This window comes from Acomys russatus, chromosome 2, assembly GCF_903995435.1.
Source record: "Acomys russatus chromosome 2, mAcoRus1.1, whole genome shotgun sequence".
Lineage (NCBI taxonomy): Eukaryota > Metazoa > Chordata > Mammalia > Rodentia > Muridae > Acomys > Acomys russatus.
The window spans coordinates 73,282,037-73,307,959 of NC_067138.1; the positions used below are offsets into that span (position 1 = coordinate 73,282,037).

Below are 25,923 nucleotides of genomic sequence, written 5' to 3' on the forward strand. Positions count from 1 at the left end.
ACACACTGTTGGAAAGTGATAGAGCTGGCACTTAGTCAAAGGCTGACCTAGAGATCTTTGCACCGCAATCACCTTGACTTTGAAGACACAACTGTTCCCCTCTTACAGGAAAATTAATCTCCATGGGTCCCAGAACTGAGATAGCACCGAGGCCCTGATGAGCTTCAGCTCCTTAGCTACTCAACTTCACCTCATTCCACTATTGTGTCAACTATTTCCTGAGGTCTCAAGATGAGGCTATGACTTTCACATGACCCATTCTCTCTTCCACCTATTCCTTCTTCATAGGCTTGGCTGTGCCGCCGTAGTAGGGGCTTATGCTTTGCCCTCCTACCTAGGTTCGTAGATGGAACTTAGTGTATCTGGCAGGGTAGAGAAGTGTTGCAATTGGCTTTGAAAAGACTTATAGGCAGACCCTTTCAGCCTAATGAGCTTCTTCTGGGACTATAATATTTTGAGCTTTATTTGTTCCCCTTACTGAAGGATCCATTCTCCTTAGGTAGCTCAGTACACACTGAAGAACAAACTATCTCTCCAACTCTGAAGGGGGTTTGGGCACTATGACTCACATTGTGTCCTGGCCTCCCGGTTCAAGAGTGGCGACATCATTCAAGAAAGGCAACCAGAATCTAAATTTCCAACTTGCTTCCTACAGCTCTGCCTTACCATCATTCTATTACTAATATACTGGTTAGAATGAGGCTTCAACAAATCTGACAGTGTCTACTGAGCTGCCAGCTCAACATCCCTAATAGTTGCCTATACCTTCAAGTTAAGAGTTCACCTTTCCTTAGCTTGGCCTAAAGTTCCTTCATGATTTGAGCCTCACCAATGTCGCTAGGATCAGCACATTCATGTGTGGCTGTCTTATACCAGGATGACCTGATGTGGTCTGTAATCCTGCCAGGTTGTCCTGCTCCTCAATAACTTTTCACATGAGACTTCCTGTCCCTGGGAGAGCATTTTCTTTCTCTATCTTCAATCTTACTGATCCTAATCAGCTTCTAAAGTTCAATGCCAATGTCCTGTCATTCTTGCAGCCAGCTTTCCCTGGGCAGAAAGGTCCTGCTCCTATGAGGGCTCAAATCACTAAGCACATAGTATGAGTTCCATGGAAGCAGGGGTAATGTCTGGTGCATCTCTGAGTTCCAAGAATGCAGTGCAGAATGCTACAAAGAAGTAGACACAAACCAGTGGGAGAAACAAACACTGATGCTAATAGGGAGGGTGTCCCATTTGCCCAAATGCTTACAGACTAACGGCTGGATAAAGAAAAGTGGGAGGGGGGCTTATTTCCTGGCAAAGCAAAACAAACAGAACCTTCTTTGTTGTCTGAGCCACTTTTTCCCAAAGCCCATAATCTGTATATTACAAAGCTTCAATTAATTAATTTGTGACATAGTGGTCTGTGCACAGTTGGCTCCTCCCTGAAGAACAGGGAATTCATCAGAGCAAGCACTAGAGTTCATTTCTCTGTGTGTCCCTTATGTAGTTTAGTAGAAGAGAGTACAGTGCAGATAGTCAGAACAAGGTCCTTAAGCTTAGAGGTTGGAGGCCTTTCAGATATTTATTTTCTCACTCTCTGAGAGTTTATTAGCCAGTTTATTAAGCCACTAGGACTCTTTACTTGCTTACCTTTAAAGTGACAAGAAAAATAGCTTCTACTTCATTCTTATGGTTATGACTAGAGGCACATCACATAGCAATTTATATATATAATAAATTATTTATTATAAAAATAAATATTTATTGCCTTCCTTTGTGTGAACAGCTAAGTGTATACAAAGAAATAAAATAAACATCCTCTTTACCTCACAAACTGCCCAGTCTAACAAAGGTCACATATAACACTTATATAAATCTATTATCAAGCTTGATGAACGTAGCACAAGAAAGGGTATTTTGTCAGATAATTTAGCCAATAGGTCAGAGGGTGCTGCCAGTCTAGGAAACAATTGAAAAAAATTAACAAACAAACAAACAAAAAGACCCAAAAACCAAAAACATGCTGCATGTGCCAAAGCCCTGTGGTAGGTGAGAACATAAGCTTTGCTGTCCAATAAGCTCATTAGATGCTAGTGTGAATTCTGCATTGGTTAGTGGTTGGGAACTTGGCCTCAGAAGCCAGTCTGCTGAGTTCACACTCTGGCTCTGATACTGACTTTTGTCAAACCTTTTTTCATCTCCGAGATTTGATTTTCTCATCTGTGAGCTGGTAATAATGGAATGCTGTCCTCACTGAAAGGTCTAGGTAAGTTAACCTATGGAAAACACTTACAATGGTATCTGGTGTGCGGAAAACACATTTGATATACTTACGATTCAAACTATCAATTCTTTGGGGGGACGCCATGAGGACATTAATGTGGAATAGAAGCAAAGGGTCTTATTTGGAGAAAACATATTCCAGAGAAGAACTTGGGGAAATAAAGAGGAAATTGGGGGTGAAGTCAAGCCTGAAGCAGAGGGATAGGATATGCAGAGTCTGATACAGATTGTGTTCAATGTCAGTCTGGGCTATGTAAGGAAATATTCTCTGAAAGAATAAACAAACAAACAACAAAAAAGAGGGTAGAGGTCTAGTGTAAGGGTGGAGTGCTTCTCTGGCACAAATAAGGCCCTGGGTTCAACCATCAGTATTGTAATTAAATAAATAATAACACACACACACATATTTTAAAATTAAGAGCTAGAAGCTCACTTTGTCTAGAGATGGTATAACTCTTGTCCTTAGGAGCAGCATACTTCACACTGGCAGTGTTACTCCTCAGACACCAGACACCACTAGGGACTTGTCCTCTCGGCCTACCATTGGCTATCTAGAGCTGCACAAGGGGATTGAGATTCCTGGAAGAAAATTATAATTCTAAGACAGATAATATGCAAAACTTCACGAGAATAAAGCTAAGACAAACAAAAACAAATCTGTGGGGGCCACCTCTATTTTTTTCTCCCTAAGGATATTTTTGTAGACTTCCTATCCATTGAAAAAAAAAAAAAACTTCTGTTTATTTCCCCAAGGGCTTCTGAGTGGCTTACTTTTTCCAAGCAATGCCTCTTCAACCTGCTATAGAACTTAGATATGATTCAGAAAGAGCAACTTAACCGTATTAAGTTCCTGGCCTATGATAAGGGTGAGAAGATGGAACACAGCCCTGGGAGTGTCAGGTATGCAGCCCACTCACCCACAACCTATCCACAAACAGGCCAGCTCCTGGGGCCTTCTGTGCTTGTCCTAGTCTGTGACAATTTCCCAGCAAGAATAGATTCACTTCTTTTTCTGGCAAGAGAGCCTGACGAAACTCCCCATAAACAGGGCCTCTCCCCCCCCCCCCCAGCTCCACCCCTTTGCACTGGCCTAGCACATGCACATGCTAATGCAAATCAGCCCTGACCTAGCCAGGGGTCTGTGGGAAGGCTGCCAGGCACTGGGGAACAAACATGCAAGGAATGTTATTTCATTTCTGGCATCCTGGGGAAAGAGGGCCGAAAGAGGGAAGTTGGGCAGTGAAAGAACAAACTGGGTGGAAAGAGAAAGGGAGACAAGCTTATTATGAATGTACACAACAAAAGGAGTGAAGAACAGGAGAAGGAGTTCACAGGAATAAAGTGCCTACTGTGCACCAGAAATCACCACCTGAAACTTTTCATTTAAATTATGCATGTGCATTTTTAATATACAGTGTATTATTCCTGCTTTGTAAGTGCAAAATAATGCTTGTTTTTGTTTGTTTATTTTGGTTTTAGGCTAAGCATTATTTGTCTGCTTGTGACAGGGTCTAATTCTTAGTGCAGGAAGGTGTGGAAATCACTGTGACATTCAGGCTAATCTCAAACCTGTAGTAATCTTCTTGACGTGGCCTTCAGGAATTTTTCATATGTCACTCAGTGACCAACTGGTGGAGCCAGGATTTGAATACAGATGTTTAATGCTCAAATCGTGACCCTTTAATGTCTCCATAAGGCTGGTTGTCTTATGATTTGTTATCTTTCTGCAGACTTCCAAAGAAAACTGAATACTACTGCCCCATTTCCCACAATTCTCACCATTTATCTCTTCCCTTCTATCCTCCTACACAAATCTAACTACAGAGTGATTGCCTCTTATATGAATGACTAGAAACACACCTGACTACTGAGGCTACTCTCCTCAGCCTCAGTCTCCTCTATTAAGTCATATATCAAAGATATATTTCTTAAACACAATTCTCCCTTCTCACTGTTGCTCAGAGTCTATCAATGGCTCCTTAGCCTCCATCACAGGGCTTTATCAATCCTGTGACTCCAACCTTGTTTATTGTATGCTTCAACTATTTTTAGCATTCTATCATCTTCCCTCTGGAACTCTTTCAATAGAGCATCTTCTTCTGTGGTTGTTTCAACCACTTTTACTTAGGATGTAAATTTCCCCATTCTAAACGTTCACTGCTACCAATAGCAAACTAAATGACCCCTCCTCTAAGGAGTAATGGATCACAAAGATTATGGCTTCCTTATAACTCCCATGCTTCCATTGCAGGAACAATCTACCTCAAGGTAGTCAGCTTGTCGCAAGTTTGATTTCAACACCCAATGAAGTTCATTGAATGTGAGCCATAAGAATTCAAAGTCCAACTCAATCTCTGTATAAAGGAGGTATGCATATACTGTTGGCTCTGGAGCCAGAAATCTTCTGTTAGAATCAAGGTTCTAACACTTATCATTTAGGTGACCTTGGCAAACCATGTTTTAGTGTTGCTTTCTTTATCGATAAAATGGAGAACTGTAATTCTACCATAGATTTACTTTGTAAGATTGCTAAGCTTCAGAGAATTAGTTCATGTAAGACCTTTAGCACAATGTTGGCATGCTGCAGCCAGGCTTGACCAATGGTTGATAATGAAGATGGTAATGATAGGCAGGCACCTGCCATTGCTTAGTTTGTGGCTAACAGCTATCGCTGTTTATACCAAACACTAACTCCATCCTGTCATGGAGTGATGCCTAATCAGTGATCTTTGGTATTTGCTGAATTAGGTATCAAACCAGTGCCAGGCCACTTGGTTGTTATGAACTCACAGGCACATAATGCATGATTCCTGAAGTCTCTACTATTGGTCGATGTCAGAGCCTCTATGAATCTAAAGACAAGAACTATATTGGGGACAGGTACACAAAATTCATAAAGGACAATCAGAAGGAGACATAAAACATCTATTTGTTTATCATGTGTTATGGGAAAATGACCCCAAATCGACCACATTTTATGTTGAAAGAATACCTGGGGGTCTTGTTTCACATCTCAAAATACTCTCATTTAAAGGAAGATCTTAAATGTATTTGGCACTTTTGACATTCCATTGGCTGCACTATGCCTGGGAGCTCTGCATAAATATTCTGCATGGGTATTTGTTTCACAACAAAACCCACATATGAGCTAGGTGGTTCACACTTTTACTGTTAACACCCAGGAAGTGGCATCAGGAAGATCCCGACTTCAAGGGTAGCTAGGCAGGTAAAGCAAGTTCTAGGCCAGCCTGAGTTTCACAGCAAGATCCCATCTCAATAAAAACAGAAGGAAAACCAAGATTTTGGAAAGCAGGCAGTAGCAATATCTCTATTTTATGCATATCTGGAAATTATGACATCACTTTAAGAATAAATATCTTATATAGTCAACAACAACAAATTTGTTTCAGTCATATGACCTTAGCCTCAGATGACTTAGGATACCTACCTGGCTGCATGGATATACGACAAGAAAAAAAATTTGTAGCTTACTATAGATTTAAGAACCCTGATCCAATCCAGAGTGGCATAGGATAGGCCATAAGGATGTGTGGGTCAATGACGTCTGTACTCCCAGGCACTGTTACTCTGTATTTCAAATATAAGCACAGATTGGGGTTACTGGTAGGTGGGATGCTCTGTCCTCAGGAGAAAAGAGAACATGTCAGGAAGGAAAACTACCAAAAGTCTGGATTTTGCCTCAGCTCTGCCTCTCTACACATCATTAATGCTGCTCCCCTACAATCTGCTAGCACTTTCACAGTATAAATTTGCTTATAGCCTCCTTTTTCAGATGTAAGTAAGTGTGAAGTTGGGGAGAAACAGGACTTTATGCAGTGCCTATGCCCATAGCCAAGATGAGGGGGATATGGAAAGCTTAGAAGACCTGGCCTTTGATCTGGGTTCACTTCTGGAGTCTCAGTCTGAACAGGAGAGGACTTTCCCACTGACTTGCTTGTGAGTAAGCACATTACTGGTGAGTAATGTGAAGGGTTGACAGACAGGACTCCTTGTAGATGCTCCTAAGATGATTGACGTAGGTCAAAACTATGATCCCACAAGGAAGAAATCTGCTCCCCTGCTGAGCTCTCTCTGTGCTTGTCCCTACAGGTGACGCAAATGTGGGCAGTGACAAGAGCACCATCCCGGGAAAAGGTGTGTGTGTGGAGAGTTAGGACCCCATGTTTTAATCTTGGTTCTGCCTGTCTATGGAATGCACAGGATTCTTAGGATCTTGTGTTTTTTCACTGTACACACAGAAAGTAGTCTTAAATTCCATGAGTCATGGCCAGCAGATTAAATGTTTGGGTGGCCAGTTGGCTAGGAGGTACCTCTTCCTCAGACACAAGGCTCAGGCAGCTCAGCATCTCTACCTATGAGCTTCCTTGTGCTCTGCATGAAGATGCAGTACTAGTAATGAGGTCCTTGCCTTCTGTGTAACACCACCTCTGCCAGCCTGGCCCTTCGTATTCCAGCTGCATTCTTTTCCACACCAAGGTGTCTCCTATTTTCTAATTCTCATACTCTATTCTGACAGACGTTGTCTCAATAGCTCTGTAAGTTTCTATGACTGCCCTAAAAAAAATTATTGCAGACATACCTATCTTAATTTAAATCACTTTATCGATGGCTAAGTAATGCAGATACCCTTCAGCTTTTAACACTAAGTCATTTACATTGAAAAGAAGGCACTGTTACTAGGTATTTTGGAGATGAGCTAAGCCATGTTACTCTATTTTTGCTCAGCACATTTTTCACACTGGATAAAGACATGGAGTCGCAAACTATGAAGCCCAACCTTTCTCTTTCTACCTGCATCGGTTGGTTTATCTCAATCTCACTCCAACCCAGCCTAATTTTCCCACTATTGTTAGAAGCATTACCTCAAAGAATGAAATACATTCTGTATTTCCTCAAAAGACTCTGACAGTTCTCTATTACCTCCAGGAGAAAGGACAACTCCTCTGCTCGTCATTCATGGACTCTCTTTGTAGCACAGAGTCAGTCAGTTTACACCCCCTTCCACCCTTCATAAGTTCACATGAGCAGTCTGTGCCCTGTCCTTCTGGAATCCTGGCTAGTGTCCCATGCTTGGATAAAATCCTGACACAGTTAAAGGAAAGAAACAGCCTGCCTTAGAGTCCCCAGCAGGTCTTAGGAGCCTTTCTGTCTGTCGGCTGAAGAACAGCATTATTTTTCCTCTGTGAGTCTCTTTTGGCTTGGGATACATGACTGTGTTTGCTTCTGGCTGGAAGGCAGCTCTTCTTCTCTCTGGGGCCCCAAATGTGCATTTTTGAAGAGGTCAGTGTGACCTGATGTTGAGGAGATTTAAGTCACTAAGTGGCCCCCACTCACCCTCACTGCCTGACCAATAAGGCTGGGCACCATAGCCAAAGATACTTCACACTTATCTTGATTTGGGGGACACCAGAGGTCCTGGCCCCTGGTGACATCAGGTATGCTTGCCCATGCTCATGTGACTGCTTGCTGCAGAGCCTGGTGATAGACTGATGCTGATGCCTAGGTAAGGTGAGGGGAGGAGAATGGAGAAAACTCACAGGATGGTAGGTAAAAAATATCCTGAGATTGTACAAGGCAGATACTGAGAAATGACAAGGGAAGAGAATGAATGAGAAGAAACAAAGGTGCAGACATGGAGACAGTAAGTCAAAGAGAGATCCATGCAGAAACCAAATGCTGGGCAGGCAGGAAGAGTGACATAATGGGAGGTGGTACTCATGACTAGGAGGAGAATTACAGTGAAAGTAATCAAGAGGATGGAAAAGACCCAAAAGAAGCAATAAAGAAATGGGCAGATGGAAAAGCAAAGAGGAAATTAGGAATGGGAAGGCCTAGGTATGGTCAGAGGGAAGAAAATGCAAGAAAGAATGGAAGCAAAGAAGGGAAGCAATGAAGGAAAGAGGAAAAGAATAAAGGATGGACAGAGAAAGGAAGAGTGCAAAGAAAAATGCAGAAATGTTTTCAGTGGTAAAGAAAAAGACAGAGAAGAGCAGGACAAGAATTCCATTCAGCCTCTGCTGCCTTCTTTTCCTGGTGTGCCCTGTGTCCATCTTATGCAGCAGCCTTATCCCATGTTGGCTCAGAAACTGCATCATGGCCAGTCAGGGCTGCTTCCTCTCTGTACACCTTTCTCCTAGGAGCTAAAGCTCCTCAGATGTCTGGGTCATGTTTGGGACATAGCTCAGAAGCCAAGGGAAAGGAAGAAAATGTTAGCTGTATCCTGGAAGCAAGTCTTCTCTGTGGATTGATGCTGGCTTCCCTAGCTGCTGGGGTCTGGTTATATCTCTCCATTTCTTCCAATCCCTGGAGACGTACAAGTCCTCGATTTTGAAAATATCTTCAGAGGTGGCCTCTTCAAATCTCTACAAATGGATAAGCTGAGACATTCCAGTTGTAAATCACTTGGCCAAGGCCTCATAGCTACTTAGGACAAGAGACAGGGTGGCTCTTGGGTCTCTGGCCTCTCATCAACTGGGCAAGCACTTTTGAAAGCTAGCCCTAGAAGACTCTTGATGACTTTCATTCTATTCCCAGTAAATTCTGTGTTGTTTCTTGGCATGAGGAGAGGAAATGAAGAGGGTAGGGTAGGAATGTAAATAAAAAGAAAGGTTGGAATGTCAACTAATATATAATTATAGTATCCATAGTAGTGGCCTTAACTATTTTTACAATGGGATTCCTAGACTATACCCAGGAAAGAATGGTACCATGAAGGTGCTAGGAAGCCCACACACTCTGACCAAGGCTCTATGACCCTGAGTGTCTGGGTAGACATTTCTCGAGGCCAGTTGCCCAAACTTCTTCATGGAAACATGTGAGTCTAGAGACTAGGGAGAAGCTAGTTACATGAAAGCTTGGGGTGAAAACATCTAAAATAGCATTAGCAGTCAGTTCCTCAGCAAAGAGGCATCACAGACACTCACGGTTTACTGTTTGTATGGTGTTGTGAGGACTGGAGGACAAGACAAGGTTGGTAAATCTAGAGTATGCCTGTAGTATATCTTCAGTACTTAGTGTGAAAACTGAAAGCTAGTTTTCTATCTTGTTCCCAACACTTCTGCGTAAGGATCTTCTTTGTATAAAAGGTCCCCCTTTCAACTCCCTGACATGTACCATGTCTTTGTCAGATTCTTGTCATTATCTAGGGAGGGTAACATTGAGCTCAGGCCCTGGACCTATGTATATTTTGGCTTCTCCATTTCTTCCCTTTATGGCTATGGTAAAGTTTTCAAGCCACTCCGTACCTCAGTCACTCTATCTGAATACAATTTTTAAAAGAATTAATTCAAATAGGATTTCTAAAAGAGAAAGAAAAAGAGAAATGATGAGCAAGAGGGGCACAGAGAGACAAAGATTGGAGGGAGAGAGGGAGGGAAGGAGACGGAGTGAGGAGGGAGCTTTAGTGAACTGGTAACAGAGGAATCATCCTGGTATATAATGGGAATCCCTTGTCTGGTAAGACAGGGAGTAGAAGGTTAGAAGGTTGTGAGTGACTGAAGAGAAGTGAGTGTGTGTTGGACGTATGCATTGAATTAAACATTTATTCAACATTAACAAAGATAAGAAACAAGCACACTAACTCATTATGGCTCTAGTAACTGTGCATGAGGTAAGTAGGATCTATGGTAGATAACACAGTAAGGAAAGGAAGAAAAGTGAGGGGCCACTATGGAGAAAAATCAAGGGAAAAACACAATGAATGTGGGCATTGGTGGTAAGTACCACAAGGAAATAGATTTCCTGGAAACTGATGGGAGGAGGAACCAGAGTTGGGGATAGCACACATGCTCTCTCACTGGGATGTGAGCATCAGAATGCCTACGGAGACCATGGAGGGCATTGGTTTTGACACAAAATACAGCATCACCAATAGTAGCAACAGTGGCTACTATTTTTATTCTTGCTTTTTTGTCAAGTTCCAGTAACAGTAACGAGGGAGGTAGTGTTTTTGTGACTTTTCATGTGTCAGTTCACTTATCAGGTAGGTCCTATCGTCCTGCTGCCTTACATGTGAAACACAAAGAGGTGGAGAAACTTATCCAAAGTCATATACTAGCTAAATCAAAGTGTTTCGGCCAAGATAAAGCCAACTTCTGTCTACTACAAAGGCCTGATTGAGCATGGGTGTGGGAAGGTGCACACACACACACACACCTGTGTGTGTGTGTGTGTGTGTGTGTGTGTGTGTGTGTGTGTGTGTGTGTGTGACATATTACTGGGCATGTGGATTCACAAGCTCCATTTTCTTTCCTGTTGCTTCTCTTTGATAACCGCTTACAAGCTCCCACAATCTAAGGAAACATCAAACTACTGTCTCACCTACTATCTAGGGTGAAATTTGGAACAAGCTCTGGAAAAACAAGAGTGTTATTTCGAAGTTAATTATCCCCATTATATAGGTGGGAAATATGAGGCCTCCTGTACTTTCTGAGATATAAAGGCTGTGATCAAAGTCTTCTGGTACCCAAGTCTGGTATTCCTCCCACTGTAATCAGTGCTGCTTGCTACTACAACACCCTCATATGGTTCCTCGTGCAACTCTGCACACATGGGTGGGAAAATGCATGGGTAGAACACAGTAGGAGCTTCGCTATCGCCTGAGATGTGGACTTAGCTCTATTCCTTACTTATGTGACTTTGTGCAATATCAGTACTGCCTTAAACCCCAGTTTCCACATCATTGATATGGAAGATGATAAGAACACAGCTACTATGTAATAGGATTATGGCGAAAGTAACATGAGATTGTATGTCCTGCATGGTTCCTAGCACAGTGATTTCTCTGTGTAAGAATATTGCTATTAACATTATCCAGAAAGTGAAGATATAGTACTGTGAAAATCAGAATTCTGGTTTGAATCCTTAATGTCTCCCTAGTGCATAAGTCTCAGGACGACTGTGTTTAACTTTTCCTTATACAGACAGAGCATCAGATGTGAAGGAGGCAAAAGAGGAATTGGTCTAAGGTGGTACTGATCAGTGAGAATAGCTGTCTGACTTCTGGCCTCAGAACCTTGTATTCTGAAATTCCCTTCTTCCTCCATGGCCTTGGTTTTTCTTCTACTTGTCCAGCCCCACCCACCCCTACTAAGCCTTTTCTCTGAGACTCTGTTCCCACCATGGATACTGGCACTTCCATGCAGTACCCCGGCTCCTTTGGCATTCTTTTCATAGAGCAGAAGCCAGAGAGGTGAAGGTGGGCCTGAGGCAAGCCGCTGAATGTGTGGGAATGAGGCCCCCCCCCCACCGTAGGAATCAAGCCTGGATGCTTCTGGCATGTTCACTGAGGACCCCTTGGCAGCCAGCCATTATTAGAGGAGGCAAGGCAGCCAAGACAAGACGAACGCTAATTACCTTGAGTAATAGGAAATTGGAAAGCAGTTATAAGATGAGTGTCTAGGCCCCTAGCCAGGTGAGGACAGGGACCACAGATGGCTAGTCTGGCTTCAGCCAATGGCCTGAGTGGTCACTCTCACTTAAGATGACCCTTGGACTTCAACTACTTAAGGGATTAGAAGCTGGCCCCATTGTCAGGCCTTTGGGAGACCCTCTCCCTCTTCTGCTCTTGTTTGTTTTCATTCAAAGCAAAACAAATGAAACAAACAAGGAAATTCAATTTAAATGGGGCACGGTTGCTGATGTTTCTGGTTTGTTACACGGGGGTGAGCTTAGGACAGAAAATCAGCCTTGACTTTCACTCCTGCAATTGGTCTCACCCTGAAGCATTGTATAAAATTACATGAATGGAGGGGCTTCAAAAGCAATTTGACTTACTAGGTAGGGCAAAGAAAGGGAGTTTGGATGGGGGGGGGGGCAGAGCCAAAAACTCAAATAAGAAATAGAGCGGAGAGACTGTGATGCACTCAGATAAATCAAACCTTAATAGAATAACAAACAGGAAGGCAAATGGCAGACGCAGACAGGAATCTATGTGGAAAATAACCAGAGAATGTTTATAAGATAAAGAGAGACTAAAAAGAAAGGAGAGAGGCCCACTATGAGACAAAAAGAAAAGGGACTGAAGCAGATAATTGGGAAGAGCTGGAATCCTGAGTCAGGGAATGTGAACAGATCCCATGGTGACCCTGTGGTTCCCAGAACTCTCAAGCTGTAGTGAATCTAATACTCCTTCATTTTAAAGTTGCTGAAACTTCAGAACAGGCAGGGGATATGGACTTTCAGCCCAGCAGAAGCAGAAGGAATAAGCACAGGTTCTTTGGTATGCACAGTGGTTCTCTTCTCTCCTGTCAGTTGAGTCTTTCTGGGAGCTTAGATGGAGGAGTTAATGTCTGACTGTCCTTTTCAAGAAAACTGCTCTTTCTAAGCCTTTTCTTCTCTGAATCAGCCCTGTCCTAATCTCCCTCTGTCCCAGAGGACTCCTTCCAGGCTTGGTAGGACCCAATCTTGCTTCATGGAAACCAACTCCTTCAGAGTTGTACTCGGAAGAAAAGAAATCCTGAAAATGATGGATTAAGATCAAAATGGACAAGAGAAAATCATTAACCCTTCCTGCTGGCCTCCTATGCACCAGGCATTCTGACAAAGTCCATGCTTCTACTATTTTTTATTCTTATTATTAAAGTTCTCTCTTCTCAAACTTTGTAAGGCAAGAGTGACTACCCACCCATTTTCTAAGGGAAGAATTAGTCACTTAGAATAGTGAACTATCACTTGTCTTGGGTCAGTTTCTGAGCACAAAGGGGCATAATCAGGATTCACACCCAGGCTAGCCAGTCCCCAAAGCCTATGCTCCTTGTGCTGCCACATGCAGGGTTTTTGGCTCAGAAAGAAGAAAACAAATTTTGCTAAGGAATGAGCAGGCAGAAAATGAGAAACCCCAAGAACAGACATGAGAGCTATTTAAAAACTCAAGACCAAGTTGGTCAGACTTCAAGGGAGGAGAGCCGCCAGTGGGATGGAAGACTGTTCCAAACAACACCCTGGCTCCCTGTCAGAGCAGCCCAGATCCCAGGACCATTAATGAAATCTATTTCAAAAAGAAATAAATGAAGCAAAAGGGTGTCCAGAGATAGGGAAGACAAACCCATGACAAACACATTTCCAAAGCAGAGGAAAGAAGGTGACTCTACCTCAAGAGTCGGGAGGCAGATATGGTGCCAGGGAGTTGGACAAAGAAGCAATGAGGGGAAGCATTTATTATTTAAAATATGGTACCCAGTTTATCAGTTCTCAGCATTAGTTCCTTTGGGAGATGTATAAACACATCTCATTGCTTTTTTTTTACATAATGAGATTATAGAATTATCTAAGATAAAAACAAATTGCTAAGGTGCCATCCAAAGACAGGCCTATTCCTTCCAACTTAATGGGTAAGAACCACCAGGTAGGGGTTTAATCTGTTTGCTAGATGGCTACTCATCTGACCCATCAATGTGAAGATAGATGAGAGGCACGGGAAATTCATGATTGCCATAACTCCATAGAAACACTAACAGAGACAACAGTTAATACTTCTTATACTCTAACTAGGGGCTCACACCAAGTAGCCTAGAGATATATAGTCAGATGAGTAGACATATAGATGGAAAGATGGACAGTGAGAATGAGAATGTCTGAGGGAGACGTGCACATTTTCATAGGGACGAAACAAGAGACTCAGAATAAACACCAATAAAGAGAAAGGCATAGTTAGAACCCAGACTTATCTCCTTCTCATGTATTCTCTTAAGGAGGAGCAAAGGTATCAGAAGATAGCTGTCAATAAATGTTCTATGATTCTCAACAGAATCATAGGCTTTAGTGTAAGAGAAGGCCTGGAAACTGCTTTTGCTGTGTGCTTGGTGCATTGCACAGGTGCAGTGATTCTGGAGCCCAAAACCCAGTGCTTACTGACTTGGAGACTGTAGAGTTGTTTTCTCAAAGTCCAGATTCCAGCCCTCGTATTTACCATCAAGACTGTGCCCATTCCATTCCTTGAGGCCTCAAGTACACCATTCTTTGCCTGTTAACTTACCCAGATAGAAACCCTATTTCTATATCATTCACCGATCCTACATGATTGGTGATAAAATTTGAATTATAACAACTCTGAGAGTGTTGAGTCAGGGTTACAAGATCCAGCTCTTCAGTTCACAATGATTTTCTCGAGTTTGTTCTATTGATATATTTGTAGGGCAATTTACTTAAGGTTACACAACTAAATGTATCAAAATCACGTGCTTATTCTTTCACATCGCTGTTAGGTGTTAAGTTATCTGAGAATAGGGCCTTTTGCATAACCTACATACAAACTAGCCAAGGCCTAGGTACAGCATGAAGACATTGAAAAAAAAAAAAAAAAAAAAAAAGGAACCTGAGAAAACATGGGAGTAAAATGAGAATTTTATGTGAGAGTATATGAGTGGATGGTTATATGGATAGATGAGTGGAGGAAGAGACCTAAAGAGAGATAAATGAAGGATAGATATTTGGTTGAGTGGGTGAATGGATTATGGGATGAATAAATAAATGACTCAAATAAAAGAATTATTTGAGTAATCGCTGAAAGGCTTAACATCTCACCAATTACAGCTTTCTAGGGTAATGAGGGAGGTGACCTATGATTTCATCATTAGGAATATGAAGAGCTGGTCCCTAGAGCTCTTCATTATTATTTATGATGGCTGCCTACAGATGTGGCAATACTCTTTGAGGTTGGAAGCAAATGAAAAATAAACTTCCTGTCTCCTCTGATATTATCAAATGAAGCTGAGAGTGACTTCTAGAGGTTTGGATACAATGAGTCCAGTACATTGTAATATATAGTGCATATATATATATATATATATATATACATATTTATATACATATATGTATATATATATATATATGCATGTATATCATTATATACACAGAGACATAAAGATAGACACACATGCATGTATACCTTTCAAAGAAGATGCATATGTGAGCTCTATATATCCATATAACTTAATACACATATAGATATCTCAGACATTATAAAAAACAGAAACAGGCAGTAATCAGGGATGGCTGAGTCAGCGCTCCCTGTTACCCTGAGTAACCTTTGTCTTTCTCTTGTTTGCAGATTATTCATCAGTAGAAAAAATAGAGTAGAATTTAGTGTCTGGCCTCTATGGGACCTATAGCACTTACCTTTCGTTGTCTACATTCTAAACAGCTCACTGTTGTCTACATTCTAAACAGAAACTTCTTTTATTGTTTGTTTGATTTGTTTGCCTGTTTTTCTTCTTTTAAAAAATTGTTTATTTAATTAAATTATTCAGATTACAACTCAATTGTTATCCCATCACTTATATCCTCCCATTCCTCCCTCCCTCTCACTTTCACCCTATTCCCCTCCACTAGGTCTAAGACTGAGGAGGACCTCCTCTCCCACTATATGGTCATAGGCTATCAAGTCTCATCTTGGTAGCCTGCTTATTCTTTCTTTGAGTGCCACCAGGCCTCCTCACCAAGGGGAGGTGGTCAAATATGGGGCACCAGAGTTCATGTAGAGTTAGTCCCCGCTCTCCACATAACTGTGGAGAATGTCCTGTCCATTGGGTAGATCAGAGTAGGGTTTCCATGTTTACTGCTTGTATTGCACTAAACAGAAACTTCTAAACCTTTGACTTCCAAAGTCACATACAGACAAGCTAAGAAACATCAGGTTGTTCTGAAAAGAATTACTCCTATTATCGCTCCCAGGCTTAAGTCCATCCTCATTGCTTAATGCTTCCCATAAACCCATCACCTCTTACTTGTAAAGACCATCTGGCTCCAGGCACTTGAAGATCACCGAGTAGATACTGATTTCAGGGACCTCTCCATGGCTTCGACCAGCTGCCACACAAGATGTGCCCACACCAGAGAGTAAGTCATCAGCAAAACTCAGGAATTCTCCTGAAAGGAAATAAAAAACAGATGAACTTTCTAGTGTAAGCCTTGGTTAAAAAATATTACCAGGGAAAAATGCAGATCTGAAAATGTCACAAATTAGCATCTATAGCACCTTGTCTCTATGTGATTGTTTTCTTTTATTATTTTTAAAGATGGGTCCTTGCTATATAGCCAAGGCTGGTTTTGTACTTGTTATTTTGCCTTCTTTCACCCATTCCAGGGATTATAGCTGTGAGCTACCATGCCAGAGACTTAATGACTGTTCAAATTTATGCCTGAATTTTACTACCTATGAAATAAGAACACTAATACTGAACTTTGCTAGCTATGTCAAAGCTAAAATGAAGTACATTATTCTATAACAAAATACATGTAGAGACAAAAGAATATTTCTCTGTTTTGGTGTAAAGTTACCATTTTGATACTGTCATTGCTGGGTTTTTTTGTTTTGTTTTGTTTTGTTTTTTCTGACTCCATGACCAAAGACTTTCTTCTGTGGAGCTGCAAGTTTTCCTTATATAGGAGTTGGACTAGGGATAAAAGAATTTTCATATCACAAGGCCACTCTTTTATCCTCATGCTAGGTTCATGGAATGCTATTCTTTGGGTAGATACATATCTAGACCAGTTAGGGAAGAAAAATTCTATGACTGATGAGTAATAAAGGCCATCGGCACAGGAAATGACAATCAAAGACTTGTAAAGTAAGTCTGAGTCCCTGAATTGGGCTTTCTAAAGCTACCTTACCCATTGGATTTAAGGAAAGACATAACATTAACTGGAAAGAGAACTCTATGAGGGAGAATGGGAAGTAAAGACAGAAAATACTAGTTGAACTTATAGAATCCAGTAATTTAGTATTAGCTCTGACAGGAGTTCACTGATTGATGGGGATAGGGAAGTTTTGATTTCTGCACTTTTGTTTTCTTCTGTATAAGGTAAAAGGACTACAACCATTCTTGAAAAAAAAAACTATGTAAAAATATTTAAAGACAGTATCATAATATTTAAACAGCACAGATTTAGAGATAACTAAATATATAGCAATATAGAAATGTCTGTTAATATTGTCAACTGTAGCTCAATGATGTGAAAGGATACTGTACGGGCTTTAAAGATAAGTTCTTGGAAGATGTGAAGGTATATTAAAGAACATTTCTGACATATTTTAAGCCAAAAACTAAAAATAGCACATACAATTTTAGAATATCATTTTGTGAAAATTCCATACAAGCGTAATTTTAGAACAGGAGGAAGAAAAATATATCAAATGCTTGCTATTATTTTTGAAGTGAGATAATGGACACTTTTTTATCTTATTTTTGCTTATCCCTGTTTTTAAAATTATCTTCAATAAAAAAATACAAATTTTATAAAAAGAAAAATCAGAAAAGTATTGAAAATAAAGTAATAAAGATCCTAAACAGCCTCTTAGTTCCTTTCTAATTAAAAATCAGATAACTTATAAGCAGATGTGAGAAGGTATTTTATACCACCCAGTATGAAGTGCTATAATTTCTCCTTAAATGCATTCATATTAAAGAATTAATTTGGGTTACATTAAAGAGGGGATGATATTCCTTCCAGAATCCACAGGTGGTCAAAGACGAAGATTCAGGACACCACCCTCAAGTTATTGGTCATTAGTATACAAGAAATTTCCCCAAACTACAGAATATTGCCAAAGCTCTTCATGGCCTACCAGAATAAGAGACTATTGTTGAAGAGAAGACACATATTGGTCACAAGCCACGAAGAAATAAAGACCAGGAAGCTTCCATACTCCTGGCTAACTTTCATAATAGCAGAGGTTGCTATGCGAGGTGCTTGGTAGAAAAAGTCATCAAAAGCCTTATGAAGATATGAGCCCTGTGAACTACAATGACAATTGCAGGACACTATATGCTACAACAGCAGTACAAATATTTTTAGGGTAACCAACTGCTTTCTGGTTGAACTCAAAGCTCACTTCACAGAAGAATAGTCTTGCCTGGTGTTATAAATCTGGCCAAGAATCAAAGGTTCAGGAGATCAAATGTCCCAGGGATGAACATGCTACTATTCTTTTACTAGAGTATTCATTTCTATACTCAAAGACTGGAACAGCTTTAAAACATTCTTGGAGAAGTTTCTTTGTGCAGTGTATGGTAGCTAATGTACAAATTCACAGCTGTCCAAAGTACAAAAGATAAATATCAGCAGAGTACTCAGCCACAAATGAAATATCTGTACTATACACTTCCCCTTCAAGTTTCAGAGACCATCATGAAATTGAAAGCAGAAAGATGTACAAGGCAAAAGTGAGAAATGATTAGAGAAGTCATGTCTTCCTCTGGACATGTCAGTGCTGCCATATTAACTCACAGCAACCTGTGGTTGCTTGCACAACACCTACAAAAGACTAAGCCAGGCAATATTCTAGCTAAACTATACGTGGGCTCAGGAGCCCTAACTGAGGGGCAGTTGAGTTGATGTCTTCTTGGGGATGGAGCATGAGCTCTCATGGGCTAACCATGTTCCAGTGGATGATTCTAAACCTCTGAGTATATGGGTAGCACAAATTGGACTAGGTATGTTAGGAGTTGAGAGAGAGAGAGAGAGAGAGAGAGAGAGAGAGAGAGAGAGAGAGAGAGAGAGAGAGAGAGAGAGTAGAGGATGTATATAGGGTAGACCTTAGAGGAATTAGGGGAAGAAGTAGAATGAATATGATCAAAATCTTTCTATGTATGAAATACACAAAAATTCAGAAAACTATATTTAACAGTCCCATGTAAGTATGACACCTATGAACTGTAACCTAGGAACAATAACCAACACAGTTGCCCTAATGATGCAGTAGTGGCACATCATTCATACCTCAGAAGTAGCCAACAACTCTGTTATTGGTATTAAGACCCTTCTTTCAACATGAGGGAGATGAAGTAGTATTGGAAACCTAGCCAACTGCTCAGGGATAATGAAGTCATAGCTTTTAGAGAACTTATAAACCAATATAATCCCTAACTATAAATATTTGTCCTTATACCCACAGGTAAGTATAGTCCTCATCCCCTTTCAGGAAAACTTTTTAATAAAAGACCATTAAAGAAAACCACAACTCATGAAAATGCAGTTATGGGTCCAGTCTCAGTAGATGCCTCTACTACTATGGCTCATGGAACATTGATAAAGAGGCAGCAGAAAAAAATTTTTTTAATTTTTATTTTTAAATTTTTTAATTAATTAAACACTTTTTATGTATGCAATTATATTATTACACATATATACAATAAGCTACCTATAGCAAAAAGAACCATGACACAATCAGGAATTATATAAATGTTACATACTTTACTTTGGCTATTTGTGTTTGACATCCTTGAATAAAACATCTTTCCTACCTTGGCGCATCTAAAAGTCTGAATGTAAATCAATCTCCATCACATCTTGTCGTTAGCAACTTAAAACATCTATCTAGACACAAAATCATCTTAACCCCTAAACAAGCAGAAAGATTTTAAGAGATAGAGAATCAAGGAATTTTCTGTAAGACTATCTCATAGTAATATGAGAAGCTCATATCATAAAATCTCACCAGCATGACTGTCCAACCATCACCTAGAAAGTAAAGCTAAGAGTCTAGAAAGAAAGATGTTGAGAAGCAGAGGCTTGCTGACCATGGAGAGGTAAATGAAGTTCTTACCTATTGTAGCCTAGGACTCTCTATGTTTATACTGTAGGTCTCTTACACATAGTCATAAGCCACAAAACACTTCCATTCTAATAGGTATCAAATCAGAGTTGTAAATGGGACTACAAATTAGAAAGAAAAGAGAAAAAAATCGATAGAGCCGGGGTATTGTTTAACTTGGTCTCAGGACTGCAAATCTGGCTGTTTGTGCTTGTTTTCATACAGCATGGTTCCATGTCTGTCTGCTTTTCAATTTGTTTCCAGATAGCCACTGAAGAAATTGGCTCTTCATGAGGGAACTCAGTATGCTTGTAACTAATATTAATTAGCTTCCTGGGAGCCAAAACATGGCTGGCATTTATTTTCAAATGGGACGCAGCTTTCCAGATATTTCCATGAATCTCAGAATCATTTGGGCCATGGATTAAAGCCTTATAAACATGTCAGGCCAGTCAGCACCGTTCTAACTTCAGTATCTAGCTCCAAGGATAATGAATACAGCTCAATTGGAAAACCCAATGGATGACCTGAAGTATAGCAACTCATAATGAGGGTACTATAGAAATGCATAGTATCCATCTGCATTGGATGCAAATGACTGAAGACAGTAAGAGGAAGGGAAGTGGTAGTTAGTAAGTACTTCACTTATCCTCACTTAATCTTTTAAGCACTGACAAGTCAGATGTCATCCTTGTCTGTTAAAATTGTAAAAATTGGGCTAAGACTTGAACCTCTAATATTCTAGCGCTGAACCTCATCTTTTATACTATGCTGCCTCCTAGAGAGGATTTCAAGGGGATTCTGTTTGAAAGCTGCTTTTCCTGGGCTATTCAATTTACAGTTGAGTTCATGCCACCCTCTTAGTGCTATGGGTTTGTGGAATGCAACAATAAATGAAATGGTCCCTGACCTTCTACAGCTTGTAATTTGACAACAAGGAGGGTAGTTAAATACAAGAACAGACCCATAAAGTAAATTTTAAGATTGCTTTTCTTGGCTCTCTGCTTCACACTGCAATGTAACAAATTATGGAGACAGGTGAATGAATGACCCTTCAGTGTTCTGCCTTACCTAGTGGAGGCTGTCCTAACAAAGAGCTCAGGAGACTTCTCTATGCACAAATGCAAATCAGAGAAATTCATCTACCTATATTGTGGTTCTGCCACATACCATACTCTGAATCTAGCAGGAACACAATGTATTAAGTACTAATGTAATGCTGTGGATAAGAGTCCAGGTTCCAAATTTATTCTACAGGGGACTAAACCATTCATTATATACCCTTATTTACTGCTTGCTTTTGAAAAGAGCCTTATCTCTGTGCACCTATTTCTTTTTTAACCTGGAAAAATATAATGGTAGAAAATGTAACATCTCAAATCAGCAAAATATCACAAATAAATGAATCATCAAAATACATAGCAAACAGAAAGAGCTAAAATATAGCTGCCATTATTGTTTTGTTTCTATTTGTTGTTGTCACCACAATAGTGCAGAAAAGAGGATTTTTCAGAAACTATTTTTTAAAGTTGGGCCCACTGGTATACATCTGTAATCCCAGCAGTCAGGGAGGCAAAGGCAGGCCGATCTCTGTGAGTTCGAGGCCAGGCTGGTCTATAACATGAGTTCAGGATGACCAAAGCTACATAGAGAAACCCTGTCTTAAAAATCTTATTTTGCCCTTGCTTCTCCCCTCACACGTGATGACTGGAGAAGTGGTGTTCCTATCACCATAAACAGAGGGAAATGAATTGGAAGAAAGCTTTCTCTTTTCATTCCTTTAATATATATCATGATTTTATCAGGCAGCCTGATACACAGAACTTAAGAGTTTTTGAGGTTGTCACTAGACAGTTTCCTCTTCAATTTCTGATGTCTTTATTTGATGTGAACACTGCATGCATTTCCAGGGCATTTACTATATATAAGGTCTGTGTCGAATGCAGGAGTCTATCATCCGAAAACCTGCAATTTCTGAGAAAGATACAAAGTCCAAAAAAGACAGAAGAATTTGAATTTGTCTCTGGCGTAATATATTCTAACAGTCACTTGCAAATTACAATAGATAGAACCCAGAGTGAGGACTGAACACTGGGGTGGGGGTGGGGGGTTGGGGGGTGGGAGGCTATTATTTGTCTCCTCTATATCCATATTTGCTTTCAACCATATTAGCAACCCATGTATTATTTAGATTTTTATTTGATATGTGTATGGGTTTGGGCTTATGTACATGATGAGTATATCTGTCTGCTGAGGTCAGGGACACTTGGATCTCTCTGGAGATACCTTCAGGTTATTGTGAGCAATCCTCTTATGAGTACTCTAAAAGAGCAGTGTGTGCTCTTAACCCCTATGCCTTCTCTTCATTCCCATTTAGTTTTACGTTAAAAATACAAAGCTGCACATACACACTTGATTTAAAGGGTTTATTATATTTTTTTAAAACAGAAAAATTGTGTGTGTGTGTCAGCGTGTGTGTGTGTGTGTGTGTGTTATTTTTCATGGCACCCACACATGGAAGACCAATAACAACTTTGTGGAATCATTATTTATTCTATCTTTACATGGGTTCTAAGGATTTTATTCGGATCACGGGGCTTGTGTGACAAGTGTGTACCGTCTTGCCTAACCTGACTTAAAAGTTTTATTGTTTAACATGTTCAAATCCCCAATCATCATGTCACTGAAAAACAGTTGCTCAGAAATACTGACACCGACTCAAGCATTTGAAGCTACTCAGAGGCCAGAACCAAATGCAACTCTTTTGCATCTGAGCCTCCGGTACCGGGTACCTTCCACTTGGCCACCCTGCCTGGACACCTTTGTCCTCTCCTTCCTGGCATGATGTCATGTCTCTGGGTAGAGACTATTGAGATCCCAGGCTGCTACCACTGCCTCACCCAGCCCTGCCCAAGTCTTAACATTCTTTTTCTTTGTTGTCTTCCTTTTTCTTTCCTTGAAAACAGATAGGGAGCTGGGGGTTGTTATAAAGGAATGTGCCTGTTCCCCATTACAGTTCTTCTGGGGCTGCAACCCAAGTGGGCTGAGGCCAGACCCCCACATATTTCTTTATCCACTCACACTCTCTCCTTATGTTCCACAGAGAAAGTGAACAGCGCTTCTGATGCAGCTTCAGCACTGGGCGGATTTTCTTAAAGGTTCCACCCCCTGCTGCAATCTTCGCCCTCCCTCTCCTTTCAACACCCCCTTAACCCTCCTGCTTGTGTCCTTCTCCTGCACCTCACCCTCTCCTTTCTGATTGGCTAGAGGTCACAGTGAAAGCTGGCCACAGGAGCAAATTGAAAACAGGTTGGGAGAATAGAAAACAGAGAAACCCAAAACAGACTGGGAGCTCAGGTGGGAGAAAGCTCTCCATGTCTTCAGTCCACGCTTTTCAGAAACTACCATGGTAACTTCTGGCCTATCAAGGGCTGGCCTCTGTAAAACATGTGCAAATCCTCTCTGCCAGGACACCAAGTAGGTTCTTTCTCCCTCCCCACACTTCCCTGCCTTTTTACTTGAACAAATAAAGGCATGCTTTCTGAAAACTTATGAGTAAGAAAATACACTTCAGGGCCTTCTACTTATCAGCTGCAGTTGGCTTGTCTCTTCTAAAACATAATGCTGTTTTAAATCAGAGGAATGGTAGATAACGATCTTTACCTTTATTGTAACAGCAGTATGAAGTGAAGAAAAGAGAGTGGGCTGAGGGGCAAATGAGGTCGGCTTTTGAAGCCAGGCTCAACAATTATTTTATCTGGGAATGGATGAGTATACTCTAAGAGGCTGCTTTTTCATCTACAAAGGAGATGAGCATATGTAGTTCAGAGACTCAGGCAGGGAATAAATGAGATAATAGTATAAATAATGCATTTCTTATATAGCTGCTCTGTATAAGTTACTAGTCCTTCATTCCTGCTATCTGACCCCCCAGTAGGTCTCAATCTATCTAATGGCAAAATTCACAGTATTCAAACTCATTTGCTTTTCAGTGTACCACAAAATATCTAACTTCCTAATACTTTAGCAAATGTAAGTATCTTTGGAAGAACTTGAAAGAAAAGAAACAGAGTAAATGTTTATCTCTTTTTTATAGCATCAATGATGGCAGACACCTTCACTTACATTGTCAAGTTAAATATTATAAGCAACCCATTCTGTTATAAGTTGAATACAACCAAATGGATTTTTTTTGTTGTTCTTTTTTTTTTAATTTATTTTTTTTATTAATTTATTCTTGTTACATCTCAATGTTTATCCCATCCCTTGTATCCTCCCATTCCTCCCCCCCCCCATTTTCCCATTATTCCCCTCCCCTATGACTGTTCCTGAGGGGGATTATGTCCCCCTATATATTCTCATAGGGTATCAAGTCTCTTCTTGGCTACTTGCTGTCCTTCCTCTGAGTGCCACCAGGTCTCCCCCTCCAGGGGACATGGACAATTGTGAGGCACCAGAGTATGTGAGAAAGTCGTATCACACTCTCTATTCAACTGTGGAGAATATTCTGACCATTGGCTAGATCTGGGAAGGGGTTTAAAGTTTACCTCCTGTATTGTCCTTGGCTGGTGCCTTAGTTTGAGCGGGACCCCTGGGCCCAAATCTGCCTATCATATTGTTCTACTTGTAGATTTCTAGGACCCTCTGTATCCTTATATTTTGCTATTCTCCCATGCGTCTCTCATTTAGAGTCCCAATAGGATGCCTTCCCCTCTGTCCCAGTTTCCTGGTAAGTGAAGGCTTTTGTGGGACATGCCCCTTGGGCTAGTATGCAGATATAAGTGAGTATATACCATTTGAGTCTTTCTGCTTCTGGGTTAACTCACTCATTATGATCATTTCTAGCTCAATCCATTTATCCACAAATTTCGGGAATTCCTTGTTTTTAATAGCTGAGTAGTATTCCATAGTGTATATGTACCACAGTTTCTTTATCCACTCTTCTACTGAGGGACACTTAGGCTGTTTCCATGTTCTGGCTATTATGAATAAGGCTGCTATGAACATGGTTGAGCAAATTTTCTTGTTGTGTGCTGGAGCATCTTCTGGGTATATTCCAAGGAGTGGAATAGCTGGGTCTTGAGGAAGCCCTATTCCCATTTTTCTGAGATAGCACCAGATAGATTTCCAAAGTGGCTGTACTAGTTTGCATTCCCACCAGCAATAGAACCAAATGGATTTTTAAAATTCGCTTTTACAGGGTTGAGTATGGGCATCAGGAAGGTTCAATCACTTGTTTTGGGATGGTTAAGTGAAGGTGAGTCATAAAGGACCCAAAAGTCTTCATGCTGTTTGCTACACATTAGCCTGCAGACCGTGAAATGCTTCCTGCAAGAACTGTGTTTTGATCATTACTGTGTCACCAGTCCTTGGTGCAAGATGGCCACACAGCTGTTTACAGAAGTCTGTGAAATTACCTTCTGTAGTTGGATCCTGGACCTCATTGCCTTAAACCCAGTGGCAGGCATTAAAAGAAGTCTCTCATTGGAGACCTATGATGCTTTCTATGTTGTGTATTTTCAGTAGTAAATAAGACTCATGTGGCATAGTAGAAACTAGTAGAAAATATGTCCTCCAAAAGAATCAATGGTGGGCTAGCATATGCACGACCGCAGTCCCTATGAGCCAGGCATTGTGTCAAAGGGACTTTTGGTTCGTCTGCAAGCCCACTGTAGTAGACATTCATTTTTCTTACCTGCTCAAAGTCATCCTCCTCTTTGCTTGTAGTTTATGAGAGAATAGGTTCTACTATAATCTCCATTAATATTCATTAAGTAGAGTTAAGACTTCTTCTATTTTTCTGAAGTTGATGTATGTGCAAAGGCCATGTCAAAGACAAAAAAATGGCTCAGGGTCTCAGCAGTTAGGATCACTGCCTATTCTTCCAGAGGACTTGGTTTATATTCCCAGTATCCACAGGCAGCTCTCAAAAGTCAGTAGATACTGACTATAACTTCAGTTATAGGGAATCTGACACTCTTATAGCTTCCAGGAGCGCCAGGTACACACAATGTGTTATATGGCCATATATGCAGGAAAAGCAGCTATATGTATAAAACAAATAATTTTTTAAAAAGTAAAGTGGTCCAAACTTTCTCAAT

At 40.6% G+C, this 25,923-nt stretch overlaps 1 protein-coding gene across 3 annotated transcripts in view; it reads right to left on the reverse strand.

Annotated features, from left to right (window-relative positions):
* Astn2 (astrotactin 2) overlaps positions 1-25,923 on the reverse strand; it is a 985,961-nt gene that overhangs the window by 33,420 nt on the left and 926,618 nt on the right. For all 3 annotated transcript variants that reach the window (XM_051163215.1, XM_051163211.1, XM_051163209.1), the window contains one exon: positions 16,014-16,155. In XM_051163215.1, coding sequence (XP_051019172.1) covers positions 16,014-16,155 — 142 coding nt within the window. The remainder of the gene's footprint in view (positions 1-16,013; positions 16,156-25,923) is intronic.